Source organism: Mustela erminea, chromosome X, assembly GCF_009829155.1.
Source record: "Mustela erminea isolate mMusErm1 chromosome X, mMusErm1.Pri, whole genome shotgun sequence".
In the NCBI taxonomy this organism is placed as follows: domain Eukaryota; kingdom Metazoa; phylum Chordata; class Mammalia; order Carnivora; family Mustelidae; genus Mustela; species Mustela erminea.
This window is the reverse complement of record NC_045635.1, coordinates 46,864,657-46,888,545: the sequence shown is the minus strand read 5'-3', so window position 1 is coordinate 46,888,545 and position 23,889 is coordinate 46,864,657. Positions and strand designations below refer to the sequence as shown.

At 38.1% G+C, this 23,889-nt stretch overlaps 1 protein-coding gene across 6 annotated transcripts in view; it reads left to right on the top strand.

Annotated features, from left to right (window-relative positions):
• WNK3 (WNK lysine deficient protein kinase 3) overlaps positions 1-23,889 on the top strand; it is a 157,428-nt gene that overhangs the window by 121,736 nt on the left and 11,803 nt on the right. For 4 of the 6 annotated variants that reach the window (XM_032330111.1, XM_032330110.1, XM_032330112.1 and 1 more), the window contains 8 exons: positions 1,471-1,626; positions 1,708-1,759; positions 3,024-3,161; positions 3,534-4,477; positions 9,681-9,912; positions 10,326-10,456; positions 10,996-11,618; positions 14,807-15,018. In XM_032330111.1, coding sequence (XP_032186002.1) covers positions 1,471-1,626; positions 1,708-1,759; positions 3,024-3,161; positions 3,534-4,477; positions 9,681-9,912; positions 10,326-10,456; positions 10,996-11,618; positions 14,807-15,018 — 2,488 coding nt within the window. The remainder of the gene's footprint in view (positions 1-1,470; positions 1,627-1,707; positions 1,760-3,023; positions 3,162-3,533; positions 4,478-9,680; positions 9,913-10,325; positions 10,457-10,995; positions 11,619-14,806; positions 15,019-23,889) is intronic. The other 2 variants (XM_032330114.1, XM_032330113.1) reach the window with 1 other exon arrangement.

Genomic DNA, 23,889 nt, shown 5'->3' with positions numbered 1-23,889 from the left:
GATGTGTCATCTTACAAATAGGTCCTTATTTATTTATTTATTTATTTATTTATTTATTTATTTATTTATAAAAGATTTTATTTATTTATTTGACAGAGAGAGATCACAAGTAAGCAGAAAGGCAGGCAGAGAGAGGAGGAAGCAGGCTCCCTGAAGAGCAGAGAGCCTGATGCGGGGCTCGATCCCAGGACCCTGGGATCATGACATGAGCCGAAGGCAGAGGCTTTAACCCACTGAGCCACCCAGGTGCCCCATAAATAGGTGTTTAAATAATAGTCATCATTTCTTTTAGTTTTCATATTTTCTTTGAATTGTTAGGCTTAAGTTAGTTGTTTTGCCCTTTTTGAAATGCAGATAAATAAGGGTAGAAGGAAGAGTACTTCATGCTTTTTTTAATAGCCTTTATTTTTTTTAATTTATTTTCAGTATTCCAGAATTCATTGTTTATGCACCACACCTAGTGCTGCATGCAATACGTGCCCTCCATAATACCCACCACTGGGTTCACCCAACCTCCCACCCTCCTCCCCTCCAAAACCCTCAGATTGTTTCTGCCAGTTTTCTTTAGATGTGCATTCCTGAAGAAAAAGAATTAAGCATTTTTAAAGTTAATAATGTTGTTAGTTCTGCTTCTTGTTTTTGTTTTGTTTTCAGTAAATAGTTCATTGATCTAATAATTGTTACACAGGAAATAAAACTGAAATTCTTTAGTAATTTTAAAATTAACATATAATGTATTATTTGCTTCAGGGGTATGGGTCTGTGATTCATCAGTCTTACACAATTCACAGCACTCACCGTAACACATACTCTCCCCAATGTCCATCACTCAGCCACCCTATTCCTTCCACCCCCAACTCCAGTCTAGTTCTGCCTCTTGTTTAACATGTTTTCTGAGTTCTCCGGGCCTTTAGAGATGTTCATTTTGTGATTTAAAAAACTTTTGGGTTTGGACATCTTAGTGGTAATCATAAACATTTCCTCAGTTATGTTCCTCAAATGATAATTTATAGAATGTGAGATGTTGTTTTAAATGCTGGCTTTTTCTCTGGTAGGTGGTACCAATCTGACAAGCATCAATGGTCTCAAAATAAGAACAAGTTCATGTTTTACGTGGCATTTTAGTGTGGTCATTTTTTAAAAAGATTTATTTATTTATTTTAGAGAGTGCATGAGCGCCAGCGGAGGGAGGGGCAGAGGGAGAGCATCTCAAGCAGACTCCCTGTTGAGTGTGGAGCCTGATGCTGGGCTCGATCTCACGATCCTGAGATCATGACCTGAGCTGAAACCAAGTGTTGGACACTCAGCTGACTAAGCCACCCAGGTGCCCCAGTGCTGGTTGTTTTTAATTCTCTTGTGGCCTTTGTATCTAATACTCAATTTTCATTTATTTTTCTTTAAGATAGTCACCATTGATATAATATCACAATCTTGAAGAAACTAAATAGACTTACTTTTACTTTTGGACAGGTTGAAGATAACTTTGTGCTAGAAAGTGAGAAAGAAAAATTTGTAGAAGAATTGAGGGCTATTGTAGGTCAAGCCCAGGAGATCCTTCATGTCCACTCTGCTGCAGATAGAGCCATCGGAATTGACTCTATTATTGTGGAATCCAACAATAGCCAAGTAAGAGCAGTTGCTTAGCAAATAGGTCTTCTCAGATATATATCAGGAACTTCTTTATTTATTTGTTCATTTTTAATTCAGACAGGATCATCTGAACAAGTACAGATAAATTCTGCATCCACTCAAACCAGCAGTAAGTATATTTCATAAAATTTACCATGTGGCTTTTGAAGCAAGACATTTGGAAACTTTATGTATCTTCATTGAGAAAGATACTAGCCCATAAAGGAAGTTCATAAATTGTTAATGTAGGTTTACCCACACTTGGAAAGGCCTTTTCAGCCCAGATGTAAGAAGTAAAGTCATTCTCCAGATTTTCTTCAAGTGTTGGTTCTTTATCCAATTAATTGATTTCTGAGTCATTGCATGGTATGTTATCAGAAAAGCAGTCACAGTTCTGATGACCTTTAATGGCTTTACTGTTTGAAGTTAATTGGTAAGTTGGTTTTTTAAACCACTGATATGATGTGGACAGTACCTTTCTTAACTAATATCACTATGTTCTAAGTTTGCCTCGTGTTTTAATATAGTCATTTATATCTTGATTTCCTTCCACTAGTGTTATACTTCTACCTGCTGTGATCACTGATAAGTTTTTGTAAATCAGTTACTAGCTAAACTTCCAGGGACTAAAAAATGGGTTCTTCTGTTTTCTTTTCTGATGACTTTATCTCTCCATTCTTTTCAGCTCTGGTCATGGTTATATTTAGAGTATCTGGGAGGGGGCGAAGAGCCATAGACAAATGAGGACCTGTGAAGGAATTATAACAACATGAAGAAGCAACAGGTGGTGTGGGAGTCATGAAACCAGATACCATTACCCTGAAATTTACTTTGTGTTAGGATGCCAGGGTCCTCCTCTGTTCTTTCTTGCTAGGGGGAATTTGAACAGATTTCTGAGTGATAAAGTATGGTAAAGTTTACAAAAAGAATTACTTATTTGAATGAATTTACAAAGTAGGAGTAAAGATGTAGGGACTTTATTTTTAAGTTGTCATATAGTAAAATTGATTTTTTTCTTTTGGTGTATAGTTCTGTAACTTTTAATACCTATAGAATTGGGTAAGCATCATCATAATCAGGATGCAGAACAGGAGATAGAGGTTTTATTGGAGAAAATGCTTTCCATTTTTCCCCCAAAATGTGCCCTCTTCTAATTGCTATTGCTATAATGTTTGTTTTCATAGATTTAAAAAATCCTTCCCTAATAATATCTTGTGCTTAGTTCTTTAGAGTATTTGCCTGCGTTGGGAGGTCTGGTCTTATAAATTACACATATCCTAATGCTGTTGGAAATGGAGATACAAGACAAATTGGTGTTTCAACCTGGTTTCCTTAATAGGGTAAACATGTTGACAATTGCTTAGCATATTGATTTTTGCTAATTCTTTTTACAGATGAATCTGTTCCACAGTCATCCCCAGTTGGTCGGTGGCGATTCTGTATCAATCAAACAATAAGAAACCGTGAGGCTCAATCACCTCCTACTCTTCAGCAGTCCATATCTACAGTTCCTGGGCTGTCTCTGCTTCCTGGTAAGTGTTCATTGTCTGCCAGCTTTCTCCAGACTTGGAGGGGTTACAAGATATATACCATATCTTTAATTTGTGTTCATGGATATTGTATTCTTATGAGAATGTTCATAATAATTTTTGAAGGTGTTATTGTTAGGGTCTAACTTAAGCCATTTTAAAAGGTAATATTTTTAAATATAGTATTTATGGGAAAAAAAAGGTTTTTTTATTCCTTGACAGGTTGAATTCTGTGTATTTTGAGTCTTATTTACAAGACTTATTCACACAGGTTCTTGTTTGTCCCTTGCTCCTCTTGTCCCCTTTGAATTTGGTTACTAGTCCATGCTTTGTATTTATTAATATGTGCCTAGCTATTCTTTGTTATTGTTCTAGGTCCAAGAACCACAAGTAATAAGGAAATATCACAGGACACAGTGCCCACTCTAGAAAGTAATCCATGCCAGCGTGTACTTTTTGCCTCCAAATCAGAACTCAAGGATGTAGTTGATGGTAAGATTTCTGAATATGCCAGTGTAGAAACTAAGCAGCCAGCTATATTGTATCCAGTGGAAGATGACAGGCAGATAATGGCACGAGTTACTAGTAGTTCAAGTTATACTGCTACTTCAGTTCGTGCAGTTCCAGTTGAATGTGAGGGACTCACCAACCGAGCAGGCATATTTCTACCTGTATATCCATGTCACCAAGCTTCCAGTCAGGCTGATGTACCTATGGTCCCTCCTGGCGAGTCAACTCAGATTGCTGGTAACTCTGTTACAACTCTGGCATTTGTATCTGATCAAAAGCCTCAATCCTTAGCAGTGCAGCAGCCAACTATGGATGCAGAGTTTATTTCCCAAGAAGGAGAAACCACAATGAACACTGAAGCAAGTTCTCCTAAGATGGTCATTCCCACTCAGACCCCTGGCCTTGAACTGACTACCCTTCTACCCACTACTATCCTGGAATCAGATGGGGAAAGACCTCCAAAAATGGAGTTTGCAGACAACCGAATTAAAACTCTGGATGAAAAATTAAGAAACTTGCTCTATCAGGAGCATAGCATATCTAGCATCTATCCTGAGAGTCAGAAGGATACCCAAAGCATAGACTCTCCATTTTCTTCCTCTGCTGAAGATACGCTTTCATGCCCAGTGCCAGAAGTCATAGGCATCAGTCACAGTGGAATTCAAGATAGTCCTGCACAGTCCCCTAATTTTCAGCAGACAGGCTCTAAGATTCTGTCCAATGTGGCTGCAAGTCAGCCTGCTAACATATCAGTATTCAAAAGGGACCTGAATGTGATAACTTCTATACCCAGCGAATTATGTTTACATGTAAGTATTATTCTTTCTAATCAATTTCTTACCCTTATTCTTTTAAAGAAATTCCTTCTTTCCTAAAGTTATATCCTTTGAAATGAAATTGTCTATGTCTTAAGATTCTGAGGTCACAGGTTATTTAAGAAGGTCATGACTTTGGCTGCAGGTGCCCAGAATTTCTAGATGGAGACGACTGAAGTATCTTTGGTGAGAGAGCCCTCTGGTGAATTAGCTAGGAACCTGCAAGGATGTCTTTTTTTGTATTCGTGACAACAGGACTGATTCATAGATTGTTTTAGTAGGTAGGAAGAACTGACTTTTAGATTTCCAGTTAAAAGTGCCTGGTCTCAATTTCCTTTCTTAAAAGTTTATGCTTCTAGTTTAATCTTGTTTGGTGGGTTTTGTTTGAAAAAAAATTATTTTTTAAAATTTAAATTCCAGTTCACCTCTAGTCTAATATTAGTACAGGTGTACAATATAGTGATTCAGCACTTCCTGCTGTGATCCAATACCCTGCGCTTATCACAAGTGCCCTCCTTAATCCTGATCTCCTATTCAGCCCATCCCTCCACCCATCTCCCCTCTCTGGTTCTTGGTTTTCCTCTTCCCCTACCCTGAGTTCATTTGTTTTGTTTCGTAAATTCCACATGAGTGAAATAATACGGTATTTTTTTTAAGTTATGTACATAGGAACTTAATTTCCCTTTTCTATTCCTTCAAATCACAGGGGGTAATGACTATTTGGTGTTTATCCAGTATTTGGTACTTAACCTTCTTAAGCTTACATGGATCTTTTTACATCCCTATAACTTTTTATTTACAAAAATAGGATTGCGCTATATGCATATTGGTCTGCAAATTTATCTTTTCATTTTATAGTATATCATAGATATATTTCTAAATCTTCACCACTGTATCTCTTTATTATTGTTATTATTATATGAGTATCATATGTGTGTATGTAAAGTAAAATCCATCCCACTTCCAAACCTATAGACACAGCTGTTAATGAATCTTTGCAGACATAGTTTTAACTAACATACAGATATTTGTATAATCATACTTCTTTTTTTAAAGGATTTTATTTATTTATTTGAGAGAGAAAGAGAGCACGAGCTGGGGGAGGGAGCCCCACCTGGGGCTCAATCCCCACCCAAGATCATGACCTGAGCAGAAGTCAGATGCTTAACTGATTGAGCCACCCAGGCGCCCCAGTCATACCTCTTTATTACATATTTACAAAGATATAGATAGATATGTTTTTATACATATACTTCTCTACGTTCATGTGCTATTCTGCATTTTTTCCAATTATGAGCATTTATCCATGTTGGTACACATAGTTCCACCTCACTTATGTTTTTTAAACAATGGCGTAATATTCCAGTGAATAGATACAACATTAAGATTTATATTGTTGTAAACTAGTATTCTAAATTATATAGTTGATATATAAACAGGAAAGCAATTCAGAAGAATAGAAAATTAAAAGTAATTATGTTAACAACTTCTATACCCTATTCTTCTCCCCAAACACTGTTCAGTTCCTGGTTTTAATTCTTGAAGTCATTGCCATTAATAACTTGTAAATAATATACTTATTCATCTATCTTTTGATTGAATACTTTTAGATTATACCTAATAATTCACTACTATGAAGGGTGAGGAAATTATTATATTTTCCCTTTCTTCTTCTTTCCCACATACCTTCTAATTTTTATCACTTGTATTGCTTTTTAACACTGGCAAAGTTTATAACATCTACATTTTTTTTCTGTAATATTGGTTGTGCTTTGTCTGTGGGTTGATTTGAAGAATTGAAGGTCAGTAAACAGCATTTATATTATAATTATATTGTTATCTGATGATCATGTAAGATGATTAGAACCATTAAAAATGAAAAATGATTTTCTGTCATTTAAATTTTTTTGCTCAGAGGACACTCAAGTGTCAAGGTCAAATGGATTCTTTTGTCTAAGCGTCTGTTGCTACTTCTGGATCAAACTTACTTGCCACTATTTCTGGTGTCCTAGAATTCCTTCCTCCCCTACCCCAAAATGCTTCAATGAGTAATATTTTTAAATTTGTTGCATGGGTGACTAATTTGGGTATTTTTTTAAGTCCAAAAATGCCTTTATTGCTTCACACTTGATTAAGTGTACATGGTAGGGTCATTTTGAGTTAATTTTTGTATATGGTGTGAAATAAAGATTCACCTTCATTCTTTTGCATCTGACTATCCTATTGTTCCAGTACCATTGTTATTCTGTTTGTTTTTATTATAAATGGAATTGTTTTCTTAATTACCTTTTCAGATTTTTCATTGCTAATATATAGAAATACAACTATTTTTTGTGTTGATGTATCCTTCAATTTCGCTGAGTTTGTATATCATTTTGTATTTTCTGTACAATATATAAGATCATATTGTCTGTAAATAGAGATAGTTTATTTCTTCATTTGCTGCTTTTCTTATCTATTAACTTTTCACTGTCTGCTTTCTATCTCTTTGTCCTTTTGCTTTTTGTACTGGAAGAATTTCTCAATTTTTAAGCTATTTCCAGTCTCCTATTCAGCTGTATCTTTATGTCAAGGATTCTGTTATTCTTTTTTTATTTTAATTTTTTTTTCATTTTTTTTAGAGAGGGGAAGAGAAGGGCAGAGTGAGAGGGCTCCATACCCAGCACAGAGCCCAACATGGGGCTCGATTTCACAACCCTGAGATCATGATCTGAGCTGAAATCAAGAGTTGGATGCTTAACCCAGTGAACCACCCAGACACCCTGAGGATTATATTTTTAATTTCCAGTAACTGTAGTTCATAATTTTTCTTATGCTTGTATTATCTTCACACATATTTCTGGAGATATTAAAGTCTTATTCTATGTTATTGATGCTATTTCAAAACTTGGCTATTCTTCTTATTGAATTTAGTGTTTTCTTTCTTTCTTAAAGTTTTTATTTATTTACTTTTTATGTAGGCTTCACACCCAATGTGGGGCCTCAACTCACGACCCTGAGATTAAGGGCCACATGCTCCACTGACTGAGCCAATCAGGTGCCCCTAATGTTTTCTTATAGTGTTGACTTCCCATAAGTGTTTGGTGATTCTTAGACTCATTTTTTCTTTTTCCCCTGTACGATTTCTTGTTTGTCTCTCTAAATGCTATATATAATTGTTGTAGCCTTCCTCCAAGTAATGGTGGGAAAGGCATTGAACATGCTTCTTGGCTCTGAACATTACTGCTTTTCTTGAAATGCTGCCTAGAAGGTAGCTTAATCTTCTTCAAAGGTGGAAGGGCTTTCCCTTCCTTCTGGATGTTGTCTCCTTCCTATGTTGCTGGTTGGGCCACAAACATTTTCTTCTCACCACTCTTATTTGGGAGCAGATGCCTCTGCTGTCTTTTGCTTGCTGTGGAGATAGGGAAGGAAAGAAGAACTGCCTGGCTATTCTTTCTTTGGTACCCCAACCATTTTACTCTCCCATTCAGTGAGTAAGTCAAGATCTCTCTTTGTGAAGCCCAAATTCTAGTGGGAGAAGATAGATCCTAAACAAATAAAGAAAGAAAAAGGCTATGATAGAATGAGTAGGGGATTACTTTATATAGGGTAGTCAGGGAAGAACTTGTGTATGGTGGTAACAGTCATGGTTGGAGACCTGTTCAAGGAACCAAAAGAAGTCCAGAAAGTAGGAGAGTGTTAGGAGATGATGTTGAGGTAGATAGGAGACTGATTGCGGACAGCTTTGTAAGCATTCTAGCCAACCACTCTTCCCTTTGGTTGGCCAGGGCTCGCGCTCACTGCCTATATCTGCCACCCAAGTTTGCAGCATAATTTTTTTAAAGATTTTATTTATTTATTTGAAAGGCAGAGATCACAAGTAGGCAGAGAGGCAGGCAGAGAGAGAGAGAGGAGGAAGCAGGCTCCCTGCTGAGCAGAGAGTTGGGTGTGGGTCTTGGTCCCATGACCCTGGGACTATGTCCTGAGCCAACGGCAGAGGCTTAACCCACTGAGCCACCCAGGCGCCCCAAGTTTGCAGCATTTTGAAATAGTTACTGCCTGTGTCATGAGCTTCTTTTCCCTCCTCTAGTCATATATACATGTGTCTATGCCTGTTTTTTTCTGTCATATCTATGGATTTGGACTGATAAGGTAGACTAGAACTTGTGCTTAACTCACCATCTTGATCCAGGTATTACTTATTAAAAAATTTTCTGTAATTTCAGTGGGACCAATGCAACATTTTCTAAATTTAATATTATTGAGAATTTTTTTCTCTTCATGACAGTAGCATTATTACTAGTTCAGAAGGAGATTTTTTTTCCAAAATAGGACTTCAGAAAATAAGAACTGATTGTTCAGAATTTTAATAAATGCTGACCTGCCCTGAGTGTTAATGCTTATTCAAGACTCCAGTGTACTTAATGCCACTTACGCTATCTTCCTGCAGACAAATGCTGAATCCCATTCTTTGAACTCTGTAATACTCATTTAATTTTCTAGATTAGTAGAGACCAGTCTCATGTTCCCAAAGTTGTATACTTTTGTATTAACTGTTATAGAGGATTTATTTTTAAAGTACTCATTTAGAATACAACAGTTAATTCTGACATTTTGTTGGGAGGGATGGGAGGCAAGAAGAGGAAAGTGATTTTATAGTGAGCTGTGGCCTGATGTTAACAATTTTTATAGCAAGAATTTGAAATAATTTCAAGGTCCATTGTAAGTTTCTGCGTGCTGACATAAAGTAAGAAATTTGATTTGGTAGTATTTCTCTATAAATCTAAATGCCTAGAAAGCTTTTTTCTATGTTATCATAGGTGTTAGGCATCTTTAACTCTCTCAAATAATATGAGCATAAATGAAAGTTTCATTTTAAGAGCATAGGGTTTCAGTAACCTTTTTTTAGTAAATGAAGCATATGAAGGAAATAATTTTAATTTCAGTTTTCAAAGTTGCTGTAATGAAAAATATTCTAGGGTAGAAGGTTAATATTCTGCTCTTTATTTGTCTGAAGTCCAAATAATATTTTTAAAGAAAGGAGAAGGATTAATTCCGCTAAGTTGAATACTTCAGATTCACTCTGATATGCAGGTATACATAGCATTCCATTTTTGATTACTGATTAGTCCATGCAAGAAAGTCCAATGATATAAACAACTGCTTCACCTTACCTAAATTATTACTATTTTGGTTTTTCTCTTTTTGTCTCCATTAGGAGATGTCCCCAGATGCTTCACTGCCAGGGGATCCAGAGGCCTATCCTGCTGCTGTGTCAAGCGGTGGAGCCATTCATCTGCAGACAGGAGGTGGATATTTTGGCCTAAGCTTTACTTGTCCTAGTCTCAAAAATCCTATTAGCAAGAAATCCTGGACTCGCAAATTAAAAAGCTGGGCATACAGGCTACGGCAGTCAACCAGCTTTTTCAAGAGATCAAAAGTCCGTCAAGGTAGTGTGCTTACAGTCAGGGACATAGACTAGGTAACATCACTTTTCATTTACTTCTGTTTTTCTTTTTGTTTGTTTGTTTGTTTGTTCATATACAAACCTTACCACTTTTTTCACGTAGCCCATGTCTGTGACGTGTCCCATTAATGTCATTGCCACTTTACTTTTCCTTTTGTAACTAATTTGGTTTTACAGTTATTCATTTCATGTAGATACTAAGTCTTGGGATAAATCTTACAATGTCTGATTTTGAGTTAGGGACTTCTGCAGTGTTGCTTATTACATTAACACTTTTTAATTATTTAGCAGGGGTTAAGCTTTTTCTACTTTTCTTCATTTTTTTGGTAATGTAAACAAATTTAGTCTTAACAAACAATTTTCTCTTTTCTGCTTACAATTGTGCAAAACTTGCAGTGGAAACAGAAGATATGAGATCAGCAGTTGCTCCTGATCCCATTCCCCTGACGGGAGAGTCCATGGCTGATACTAGGGCTTTGAGTAGATGTAAAGCAATGAGTGGATCATTTCAGCGGGGTCGGTTCCAGGTTTGTGTATTTGGCTGAATCTTTATCTATAAGGGCATTGTAAAAGAGAATAGCATTGGAGATCTTGGTATTTAAATAGTACTTACTTTGAAGGTAGATTATTGTCATATTTAATTTTTTCCCCTTACACACATCCCTTACCTTTTGTAGGCTTTGAGTTAAGTCTAAAGAAATGGGGATTTTAGTAGTGGAAAAGAGCACAGAAATGAGTCATCATTTCTCAGTGGGTGGTTGGGTCACCTTTTTTAATAAATCTATTTCTTGTCCTTTAGAATCTCAGTAACTTGAATTATTGAATTTTTTTAAATTACAGAATTTTGTTTGAGCAATTTGAAGCCAACTCTCCTTATCCAGGGGACCTAATTGAAGGACTTTGAAAATGAGAATTATAAATGGAGTTTTTAGGTTTGGGTGTTAACGATGTGTGTACATCACAGCAGACCATTCACTTGTCTGTGCCATATTTTGATATTGAATTTCTTTGTGGGTTTACTCTTTGGTTAGATAGAGCCAACCACTTTTGCCTTTTTGTATCTCAGGTTATTACAGTTCCTCAGCAGCAGTCAGTGAAAGTGACATCTTTTGGAATAGAACACACACCAGCATTCAAAAAAATGACAACCCATTCTAGTGAAGAAGCTCTAGTCTTTATGGACAGAGCAAAGCCTCAGTTAGTGGAAATGGAACATGCCATGCACAATCCACAAACTTCACTTTCTTCTCAGAAGTTACAAGCTCTTCATGAGACCTTCAAAGAAGGCAAAAGCATTCCCAAACAAGGAGACAACTTCTTATCTTTTAGCACAGCTTGTGAGACTGATGTATCTTCAGTGACCCCAGAAAAAGAATTGGAGGAGAACTCAGCCACGGGAAGTAGTATGCATTCTGGACATGAACTGTTGCTTAAAGAGAGAGAGATACTTACTGCTGGTAAACAGCCTAGCTCTGATAGTGAATTTTCAGCCACCCTTGCTGGCAGAGGGAAGTCAGTGGCAAAGACTGGTCCAGAGAGTGATCAGTGCTTACCCCTCCATGAAAAAAAAGCCTATAACCAAACACAGAGCTCACTCTTCTATTCACCATCTTCTCCAATGAGCAGTGATGATGAATCAGAAATAGAGGATGAGGATTTGAAGGTGGAGCTTCAGAGATTACGAGAAAAGTAAGATTGTTTCCCTTTTGTCACAAATCTGGTTGCCTGGAGTTTTATAGAACTAAGTATTTGACTGATAGCTAATTTACAGTTGGTAACATTAAAAAAAGAGAGACTTATTTATTTATTTATTTATTTATTTATTTGAGAGATAGAGCACATGTGTGCACAGGGAAGGGGCAGAGAGAGAATCTCCAGCAGACTCCGTGCTGAGCATGGAGCCCAACATGGGGCTCAATCTCATGACCCTGATATCATGACCTGGGAAAAAACCAAGAGTCAGATGCTTAACTGACTGAATCACCCAGGTGCCCCATGATTGGTAACATTTTAATGATTGAAAAATTTTGATTATTGACAAAGATAGCATCAGATCTCACAGGTTAAGGGCTCAGTCCCACAGATGCCAATCATAAGTCCAAGTAGTATTAACCTATGCTTCTGACCAACCTGTTGTAAATCAAAGGTTCCCACAAGTCCTTCTTTGGGTTCAGTTAATTTACTAGAGCAGCTTACAGAGTCAGGAAGAGCAGTTTACTTACTAGGTTATCAGTTCTTTTTTTAAGATTTAATTTATTTATTTGACAGAGAGAGAGATCACAAGTAGGCAGAGAGGCAGGCAGAGAGAGAGAGGGAAGCAGTCTCCCTGCCAAGCAGAGAGCCCGATGCGGGGCTCCATCCCAGGACCCTGAGACCATGACCTGAGCCGAAGGCAGAGGCTTTAACCCACTGAGCCACCGAGGCACTCCAGGTTATCAGTTTCTTATAAATAAAAAGGACACAACTGAGGAACAGCCAGATGGAAAGGTATAGGGAAGGGGACATGGAGCTTCCATGCCTTCTTGGGAGTGCCACTGTCCCAGCACCTTAATGTTTTTACCAACCTGGACCCTTTCTCAGCCCTACAGCTAAGGGATTTTTATGGAAGCTTCATTATGGTAGGCATGATTGATTTAAACCATTGGCCACTGATGATTAATTCAATCTCTTCCTTTTGTCTCAGAGGTAGAGTGTGAGGGGCTGAAAGTCCCATGCTCTTATCACTTGGTTCGTTCTCCTGGCAATCTGCCCCCATCCTTAGGGGCTGTTTCGAATGTCAGTTCATTAATATAAACTCAGGTGTGATTCCAAGGGCCTTGTTTTAAATAATAAGATTCCTTTCACCTTTATCACTCTGGAACTACTTCAGGAACTGGAGCTATTTGAAGACAATAGACCAAATATTAAAAGAAAAGATTCTCTGGGCACCTGGGTGGCTCAGTCGGTTAACCATCTGCCTTCGGCTCCAGTCATGATCCCAGAGTCCTGGGATCAGGCCCTGCATTGGGCTCCTTGCTCAGCGGGAAGTCTGATTCTCCCTCTGCCTCTGCTGCTCTCCCTGCTCATGCTCTCTCTCTCAAATAAATAAGTAAAAATCTTAAAAAAAAAAGATTCTCCTATTGTTTTTTATAGCTTAAGAAATTACTAGGGTTTTAGGAGCTATATTCCAGGAACAGGGATAAAGACCAAATATATATATATATATTTTAATATAAATCATAGTATCACAACAGTAAAAAAGCACACAAAATAATCTCTTATTTCTCATGCCCTAATCTTATTTCTCAGAGGCAACCACTGTGAACTATTTGGTATATATCTTGCCTATCATTTTTCTGTGCATTTATAAATATATACTTTTTGCCTTTTATGAAAGTGAGGTCATAATATACTTGTTATTCTACAGTTTTTTTACTTAATTGTTGCTTAAATGTACATATATGTACATGTTTATATAGATAATCTTTATTCCATACATTAGAATAGCCACTTAAAGTTTATTTAATCCCTCATTAATGGACATTTCAGCTTTATTCCATATTTTGCTTATGTAAACAATGTTGAAGTAAACAGCCTTATAATTTTCACATACTTATGTGAGTATTTTTGTTGGATAAATACCTAAAAGTAGAATTTCTGGGTTAAAAGTTATATATACTTTAAATTGATAGATACCTCTAAAATTGTTGTTCAGGTGGCTATATTTTATTCACCAAACAAATATATGTGAAAGTGGGGTGCCTGGCTGGCTCAGTCAGTAGAGCATGTGATTCTTAACCATGGGATCATGAGTTCCAGCCCCACGTAGGGCATAGAGATTACTTTAAAAAAGAAAAAAAAAAAAAATATATATATATATATATATGAAAGTGCCTGTTTTCTCACTTCTTAACAACATTGGACTGGATATTATTGATCCTTTTAGTTTTATTCCAATCAGATGAATTAAAAATATTTCTTAAGAAATAATTGTATTCTCCTAATTAATAGTGAGGTTGTTCATATCATATTTATTGCCTGCTTGTATCTCCTTTTTGGAGTCACCTTCTCATATTCTTTCCTCTTTTTCCTACAAGGTTGTTTCTTTTTTTCTTAGTGATTTTTTTAAACAGATTTTATGTATTTGAGAGAAAGAGAGAGAGCGAATAAGCATGACTGGGGGTGGTGGGCAAAGGGAGAGGGAGAAGCAGATTCTCCACTGAGCAGAAAGCTCGATGCGGGCTCGATCCCAGGACCCTGGGAACAGGACTTGAGCTGAAGGCAGCCGCTTAACTGATTGAGCCACCCAGACGTCCTTTTCATATTGATTTTTTTAGAAATTATTTGTATATCCTGTATATTAACCTTTTAGTATATGTTGCAAACATTTTATTTATACTTCCAACATAAATAAGGAGAAGGTTAATATTAGCAATACTCTGTGACTTTAAATTGTATTTCATTGTCTTTCACTATATTGAAGTTTTAAAGATTTTTTAAAATTTATTTATTCATGACAGACAGACAGAGAGAGGCAGAGGCAGAGGAAGAAGCAGGCTTCCTGCTGAGCGGGGAGCCAGATGCAGAGCTCCATCCCAGGACCTTGGGATCCTGACCTGAGCCAAGGCAGATGCTTAATGGACTGAGCCATTAGACACCCTATATTGAAGTTTTAGAAATTTGTTCTTGTCACTTTGTTCACTTTTTTCTTAATCTCTGGTTAGTTTAATGTTGAGCTTAGGAAGGCATATCTCATCCTAAAATTGTGAAGATTCTGTATTTTCACATTGTTAATCAAAATTCCTTGTTAAACTTGCCTTGTATTGATGTAGATGTTTCTGGAGTCATCTGTATGGTGCCAGTGCTATTAAAATGCTTTCTGCGTTATTTTCATTTAGACACATTCAGGAGGTGGTAAATCTTCAAACTCAGCAGAATAAGGAGCTGCAGGAGCTCTATGAACGTCTTCGGGCAATTAAAGATAGCAAAATCCAATCATCAGAGGTTCCTGGGCCACCTTCATCACCACGGAGACCAAGATCTTTCAAAAGCAAACTTCGTAGCCGACCACAGTCCTTGACACATGTGGATAGTGGCACAGCTGCTGCGGGTAAATCAGTCTTAAAAGTGATTTTAAAAATCTGGTCAAATATCAGCAAAGTAAGAAATATAATGATGATATAATTATTTCTTACTTTTTATAATTTATTTCTTATTACACTAAGATGCTTTAAAGAAGTACACATTATCCTAAGATTCTTTTCTACCTTTTTTGATAGAAATTCTTTTGTGAAATTATGGTGAGGCTAAATGATAGATTTTGTAGAGAAGATGAGTGTGTTCTATGTTTTCATTTGGAAAACAAACACCTGGAAGCCCAACTTCAATCCTGCAAATAGGGTTGTTTTTTTTTTTAAATATTTCAGGTTTTTAATTATTTTATTTTATTTAATTTATTTATTTGACAGACAGAGATCACAAGTAGGTAGAGAGACAGGTAGAGAGAGAGGGAAGCAGGCACCCTGCTGAGCAGAGAGCCCGATGTGGGGCTCAATCCCAGGACCCTGGGATCATGACCTGAGCCGAAGGCAAAGGCTTTAACCCACTGAGCCACCCAGGCACCCCATCAGGTTTTTAATTTTTAATAGTTATTTCCTGATTCCAAAAATATTTTTAGGAAATTTTAAAAGTACAGAAATACATTGTTATTGTTGCCACTGATAATTATTAATACATGCTACAGGTTTCAAAGCATAGTGTAAATTGGCTGCATCTCAGTCATTAAGCTAATTATTTAATTCTTCGGTCTCTTTAATGTTCATTATCCCATCTCTAACATCTCTAACTCAGAGCTGGGATATTTTCTACTTTCATAGCCAGTTCCATGGAAGAGATATTTTTTTTTCTTTAGCAAATATAAAAGAATGCAGCCAAATAACTAAGTCTGTGTTCAGATAATTTTTTTTAAGATTTTATTTATTTATTTGACACAGAGAGATCGCAAGTAGGCAGAGAGGCAGGCAGAGAGAGAGGAAGGGAAGCAGGCTCCCTGCTGAGCAGAGAGCCGGATGTGGGACTTGATCCCAGGACCCTGAGATCATTACCCGAGCTGAAGGCAGCAGCTCAACCCACTTAGCCACCCAGGCACCCCTGTGTTCACATAATTTTTAATTAATTTTAATTCTGAATATATTTGTATATTACTGTTAGCAGTACATTATGCAAACAGTTTTTAAAACGTTAGCAATCATTGGGAGCTAGAGTTTGTTGAGTTTGTAACTAACAAAGATAATCTTAAAAATACTGTCATGTTCTATGTGTTGTAAGAGATAATTGTTTCTTATTTATGAGACTATTAGAAAAATGTACTTCTTTTGATTTGAAAATAGAGTATCAGTCTCTTCTTAATAAAGAAGTTGCTAATCAGGTCAGACTTCCTGGTTACATGTGCATATTTAAGTGAGGGTTGATGGTGAACTATAAGGATATACGTAAGATGGCAACAGAATTTGTGGTAGACAGAATAATGGCCCCCAAACATGTCTTTGTGCAAACTTTTGGAAACTGAGACTATCTTTGGTTATATGGCAAAGGGGAATGGGGGTTGTAGATGGAATTAAGGTGCTAATTAACTGATTTTAAAATAGGAAGATTATCCTGGATTAGGTGGGTCCAATGTAATCACAAGGGTCCTTTAAAGTGGAAAAGGGAAACAGGAGAGAGGGTCAGAGAAAAGATGTAAGGGGGGGAGCAGTGTCAGATGGATGCAACATTGCTGGCTTTGAAGATGGAGGAAGAGGGCACAAATCAAGGAATTCATGCTGACTCTAGAAGCTGGAAAAGGCTGGGGAGCGGATCTTCTCTAGAGCCTCCAGAAGGAATGAAGCCCTGCCAACACCTTGATTGTAGTCTGGTGAGACCCATGTTGGACTTCTCACCTACAATGCTATAATAAATTTGTGTTGCATTGGTATGGATGTTAGCCACTAATCTATGGTAATCAGTTATAGCAACAATAGAAGAGTAATACCGATCTCAAGAATGGGAACTCTACTTTGTGATCCTCCTAAAGATAGAACTGAAGGGTAATCTTAGATGAGGGCAACTTTCGGAGTTTAACAGCAGAAGCATATGGATTTTCAATCTAATACTCTGCCATTAATTGCTATACTTTAAAAAAAAGATTTAGTTATTTATTTGAGAGAGAAAGAGCCAGTGTGAGAGAGCATGAGAGAGAGACAGAGAAAGAGAGAGAACAAGCAGGGTTGAGGAGTAAAGGAAGAAGCCGACTCCTTGCCTATCAGAGCACCTTGACCTGATCCTGACCTGAGTTGAAGGCAGACACTTAACCAAGGGAGCTATCTTTTGTTCTTAAGTGACTTGCTCTTTTTATGTAGTTTCTGTTTCCCTAGGACTTTGACTTGCAGATGGCTTTGGTTTGTTATGATGGAAAGCATTCTTTCACTTTCTAATCCCTGCTTAACTGGCTTTTGTCAGATTGCAGAGACAGAAAATGGACTGACCCTGCTCATCTTTTTCCTGCCAAGAGATGGGCCAGAGACCATCACCTGTCCTATTGTTAAAGGACTTTCTGTAGGCGAACACAGTTCTTGGTCACACCACTTTGAGGAATGAAGAGGTAGAGAAGACAGAGTGGTGGACAGCAAAGCAAGGGGTGTTGAGTTAAAGCAAAGTGATAGTACAGAGCTCCTGAGGAGGGAGGGGACCTGAGAGGGTTGCCACCAGGTTTCTAAGTCAAGGGTGTTTTATGGGCTGGTTGGTGGGCTGTTTTAATCTGATTAATCCTCCCTGCATCTGTCATCCAATCAGGTTTTTGTCACATGGGAGAGGGTGGCAGGCTCCTTCCAGGGTGGTGTAAAATCATTTTAAGGGTGGTTTCCTCTTAGGGCAGAGGGCCCCTTGTCCCTACCTGCTTGCCTTCCAGCCGTCTTTCATCAATATCTGTTGTTGATTCACGGTAGTGAATTTTTTTATTTCAGTTATTGTACTTTTAAACTCCAGAATTTTTTTTTTAAAATCCTTTAAAATTTTAGGCATAGTTTCCTTAAATTTGACTACAGATTTTGTCTACTAATACCAAAATCTAGACCCCTTTTGGGATGTTTTTGTTGACTTTTCTGTATAGGCAGAATTCTTTTCTATTTTTTGCATGTACCTTATTTTGTGATAAAAATTGGACATTATAAATAATACATTGTAACAGCTCTGGTTTCAGATTCTCCCACCTTCTTCCCCACCAAGGTCTGTTGTTGTATTTTGTTTGTTTATCATTATTATGGTATTTTCTTACTGCTGTTTGTTTACTGATTTTCCAGAATAACTCTGTATTCCCTGCAGTGTATGACCATTCAGTTCTTTGCAACTCTAAAAATGTTTTTATTTTTAAGTCTGGCATGCTGATGGTCACACCTGGGCCAGTATATTTAGTGGTGAGCCAATGATTTTTCAGATTTATTTAAGTGCTTCATCTGTGTGTTTTTGCCAAGGGGATCTCTGAGGGAAGGCACACTTTCAAGCTTCACTTTATAAGACAAACTTTGAATTTATTTCCTGCTTTCTCAGGAACTGAACTTCAGCCAGAATGGAATGATTGGTACTTTCTCCTTTCTCAGGTCTTTCCTGGCATGCCAGACATTTATATTCCCAGGAATATGTCAAAGATTTTGAAAGTTTCCTCTGGTCATCTAATTGTCCTAGAATTCCTTTTTAATTCTAGGCCAGGCTCTTGTGTGCCCCAACTAAATCACAGCTTTGTGCATCCAAGTTGTTGGCAGCACTTTCCTATTGTTTCAGTAATGCCCTAGAGGTAGTTCCTAACCCTCCCCCACTCCTTATACCCAGCCTGCCTGGGATGACCTGAGCTCCAAGTGAAACCAAATAGCCACCACACTCTAAGAATGGAGGTATTTTTTTTTTTAAGGTTTTAAGTTTAGGCACAATATTGACTCAGGGGATGGTGCTTTTTAAAAGATTTTATTTATTTGAGTGAGAGAGTGCTCACGAAGAGTGAGAGGGAGAAGCAGATGCCCTGCTGAGCAGGGGGCCTGATGCAGAACTCTTCCCTAGGGATACTGACCTGAGCCAAAGCAGACAGGGCAGATGCTTAACTGACTGAGCCACCAGGCGCCCCTTGGGATGGTACTCTTTTTTTTTTTACGATTTTATTTATTTGACAGACAGAGATCACAGGTAGGCAGAGAGGCAGGCAGAGATGAGGACCAGGCTCCCTGCTAAGCCGAGAGCCCGATGCAGGGCTTGATCCCAGGAGCCTGGGATCATGACCTGAGCTGAAGGCAGAGGCTTTAACCCACTGTGCCACCCAGGCGCCCCAGTTTTCCCAATTATTAACATCCTACATTAGTATGGTATATTTGTCACAACTAATAACCCAATCTTGATACATTAACCAAAGTTCATATTTTACTCTGATTTCCTTAGTATTTACTTATCTTTTATTTTCTGTCCCAGGATCCCTTCTAGGATAACACATTATTAAGTGTTCATGTCTCCTTAAGCTTTTCTTGGCTCTAACAGTTTCTCAGAACTTCCTTGTTTTTGATGACCCTGAAATTTTTGAGGAGTACCAGTCAGCTATTTTGTATGGTTTTGTTTTTGAACTCTTCTTTACTTACTAGCACCAGAAGATGCTCTAGGCTAATTTTGTATATTTCCTGGCCCAGTCTTAGCCACCATTTTCAAAAGGAATCCTAATTCCTTTTACTAGAGAATAAACTAGCTGGCTTCTCCCTCTCTCTCCCCACCCCATTGATGCGTGTGCTGTCTCTCTCTCTCTCTCTCTCAGTCTTTTCGCTCTTCCTCAAATAAATAAAATCTTAAAAAAATAATTCTTTCTATAATGTTAATTTTTTTTTTTTAAAGATTTTATTTATTTATTTGTAGAGAGAGAGCGAGCATAGGCAGAGTGGCAGGCAGAGTCAGAGGGAGAGGCAGGCTCCCTGCGGGGCAAGGAGCCCGATGTGGGACTCGATCCCAGGACGCTGGGATCATGACCTGAGCTGAAGGCAGCTGCTTAACCAACTGAGCCACCCAGGTGTCCCTATAATGTTAATTTTTTTAGGTAGGAAGTAATTGACCCAGTTTTTTTTTTTAAAGATGTATCCATTTAGGAGCAAATAATGCTAAAATTTATATGGAACCAGAAAAGACCTCGAATAGCCAAAGGGATATTGAAAAAGAAAGCCAACGTTGGTGGCATCACAATTCCGGACTTCAAGCTCTATTACAAAGCTGTCGTCATCAAGACAGCATGGTACTGGCACAAAAACAGACACATAGATCAATGGAACAGAATAGAGAGCCCAGAAATAGACCCTCAACTCTATGGTCAACTAATCTTCGACAAAGCAGGAAAGAATGTCCAATGGCAAAAAGACAGCCTCTTCAATAAATGGTGCTGGGAAAATTGGACAGCCACATGCAGAAAAATGAAATTGGACCATTTCCTTACACCACACACAAAAATAGACTCAAAATGGATGAAGGACCTCAATGTGCGAAAGGAATCCATCAAAATCCTTGAGGAGAACACAGGCAGCAACCTCTTCGACCTCTGCCGCAGCAACATCTTCCTAGGAACAACGCAAAAGGCAAGGGAAGCAAGGGCAAAAATGAACTATTGGGATTTCATCAAGATCAAAAGCTTTTGCACAGCAAAGGAAACCGTTAACAAAATCAAAAGACAACTGACAGAATGGGAGAAGATATTTGCAAACGACATATCAGATAAAGGACTAGTGTCCAGAATCTATAAAGAACTTAGCAAACTCAACACCCAAAGAACAAATAATCCAATCAAGAAATGGGCAGAGGACATGAACAGACATTTCTGCAAAGAAGACATCCAGATGGCCAACAGACACATGAAAAAGTGCTCCATATCACTCAGCATCAGGGAAATACAAATCAAAACCACGATGAGATATCACCTCACACCAGTCAGAATGGCTAAAATCAACAAGTCAGGAAATGACAGATGCTGGCGAGGATGCGGAGAAAGGGGAACCCTCCTACACTGTTGGTGGGAATGCAAGCTGGTGCAGCCACTCTGGAAAACAGCATGGAGGTTCCTCAAAATGTTGAAAATAGAACTGCCCTATGACCCAGCACTTGCACTACTGGGTATTTACCCTAAAGATACAAACGTAGTGATCCAAAGGGGCACATGCACCCGAATGTTTATAGCAGCAATGTCCACAATAGCCAAACTATGGAAAGAACCTAGATGTCCATCAACAGATGAATGGATTCAGAAGATGTGGTATATATACACAATGGAATACTATGCAGCCATCAAAAGAAATGAAATCTTGCCATTTGCGACAACATGGATGGAACTAGAGCGTATCATGCTTAGCGAAATAAGTCAAGCAGAGAAAGACAACTATCATATGATCTCCCTGATATGAGGAAGTGGTGATGCAACATGGGGGCTTAAGTGGGTAGGAGAAGAATAAATGAAACAAGATGGGATTGGGAGGGAGACAAACCATAAGTGACTTTTAATCTCACAAAACAAACTGAGGGTTGCTGGGGGGAGGGGGTTTGGGAGAAGGGGGTGGGATTATGGACATTGGGGAGGGTATGTGCTTTGGTGAGTGCTGTGAAGTGTGTAAACCTGGTGATTCACAGACCTGTACTCCTGGGGATAGAGTATTATGCCTCCATCAGAAAGGATGAATACCCAACTTTTGTAGCAACATGGACGGGACTGGAAGAGATTATGCTGAGTGAAATAAGTCAAGCAGAGAGAGTCAATTATCATATGGTTTCACTTATTTGTGGAGCATAACAAATAGCATGGAGGACATGGGGACTTAGAGTGGAGAAGGGAGTTGGGGGAAATTGGAAGGGGAGGTGAACCATGAGAGACTATGGACTCTGAAAAACAATCTGAGGGTTTTGAAGGGACGGGGGGTGGGAGGTTGGGGTACCAGGAGGTAGGTATTATAGAGGGCACGGATTGCATGGAGCACGGGGTGTGGTGCAAAAATAATGTATACTGTTATGCTGGAAATAAAAAAAAAAAAAAAAAAAAAAAAGATGTATCCATTTAGTTGAAAGAGAGTGTGCGTGCGCACATGTGCACGTGAGTGGAGAGAGGAGCAGAGGGAGATAATCTCAGACTCCCTACTGAGTGTGGAGCCCTTCGCGGGCTCAATCCCACAACCCATGAGATCATGACCTGAGCCAAAACCAATTGTTGGCTGCCAAACCAACTGAGCCACCCAGGCACGACTGACCCAGTTATTTTTACCTTGTGGTTTCTAGCCTGTCTTCTTTGGTCTGTTGTTCCAGCTCAGTTGCATTGCCTCTGTGGTACTCTTTGGATCTTTCCCACATGTGGGTCTCCCAGTGGTCAATCTCAGTCTTCGGTAGTTGTCTTAGTTCGGTTTTCATGTCTTTGGTGTACTGCATTTTTCATGGCTGAGAGAAAGAAGTATGCTCAAGTGTGCCCCTCATAATAGGAAGAGAGTATAAGGAATTCTGTGCATAAATTTCTCTAGATTCCTGTTTCTTTTTCCCTTGCTGATCCTATCATGCATCTTTTTTGCTATAATAAACTTAACTGTGAATACAGCTATATGTTGAGTCCTTACAACTTTGATTGAATCATTCAATCTGTGAGTGGTCTTCAGGACCCTGAAACATAATTGCATTACATAATTACAATCCTCAAAATAACTCTAAGGGAGGTAGACATTACTGTGTCTGTCTCTTACGGGTAAGAAGACTAAAGTTGGTGAGGTTAAACAACTTTCCTAGGACCTCAGTTCATAAGCGAGGGAATCCAAATCTGTTTAATCCCAAAGACTTGGTTCTTTACTGTTACTGTGCATTGCCTCCCAATACCAGAAATTATGTCTGCAGTGGGTTGAGAGAAGGCAGTGAAAGCTTATAGAGGGTGATAATGGTCTGAGACTGCTACATACAGGATGTAGTATTTGAGTTGATCTTGAAGGATTAATGGACAGGATTACAATTGGTGAAGTGCTATGGGAAGAGTATTTTCTACAGATAGAATTGCATGGTATAAGCATGCAAATGTTAAAATGCAAGATTTATCTCCAAGAAAGAGAACATAACAGTTGGGTGAAATGGAGTGTTTATGTTAGAATTAGAAGGTTTTTCTTACGTACTTCAAAAAAACTTGTGGCAACTGCCATAGCTTGTCTTTGCTACAGTTTGGTGTAAGATAATATATCTGATCTAACACATAATTATATATTTAAGCTTAATAACTGAGATAGTATGTTTGTTTAGGGATAATAAATATCTGTTCTGCAGAGATAACCATGACTACTACCAATGACTTTGCCACCTAAACAAGTTAAAAACCCACTGTTGTTAGTACTAAGAAACTCCTGAAGTGGAGGGGGCGTTTTGAAGAGAAGAGTGAAATGCTGAAAACAGCATTTAACTGATACTAACCTGGTGGCAGTGTGAAGAATGTATTGACTAGAGCTAGGGAGGCAGTTCATTCAGAACATTGTAATCATAGCATTCCATGTATGAGATGATTAAGAGCTTAGAGAATTGTGAAAGTGAAAATAGGTGAAAGATATTGTGTAGGATGAATTGCCATGATGTGGTGATGACTGGATATTTCTATGTTTTTGGTGAGATCCAAATGTTTGGAGTCTGAGTAGTTTGGAGAAAATATGAAAGTTATCATAGAAATATGACATTTAGGTGAACTGTTATGCCAAGACCATGTTAGGTTTCATTCTAACTGAATTGTACTGAATTGAACAATTTATTGATGTCCTAGTGGAAAAACACATTTGGGTTCTGAAATTGGATTGAAGAGGGGTAAAAGTTTGAGATAAGAGATGGGAAAATTTGCAGTTGAGTGGTCACTAAAATGATCTGAATGTGGGCATCACCTTGGGGAAAAAAACAAAAAAGAGCAACAAGGACCATACTCTGGTTTTATTCATTT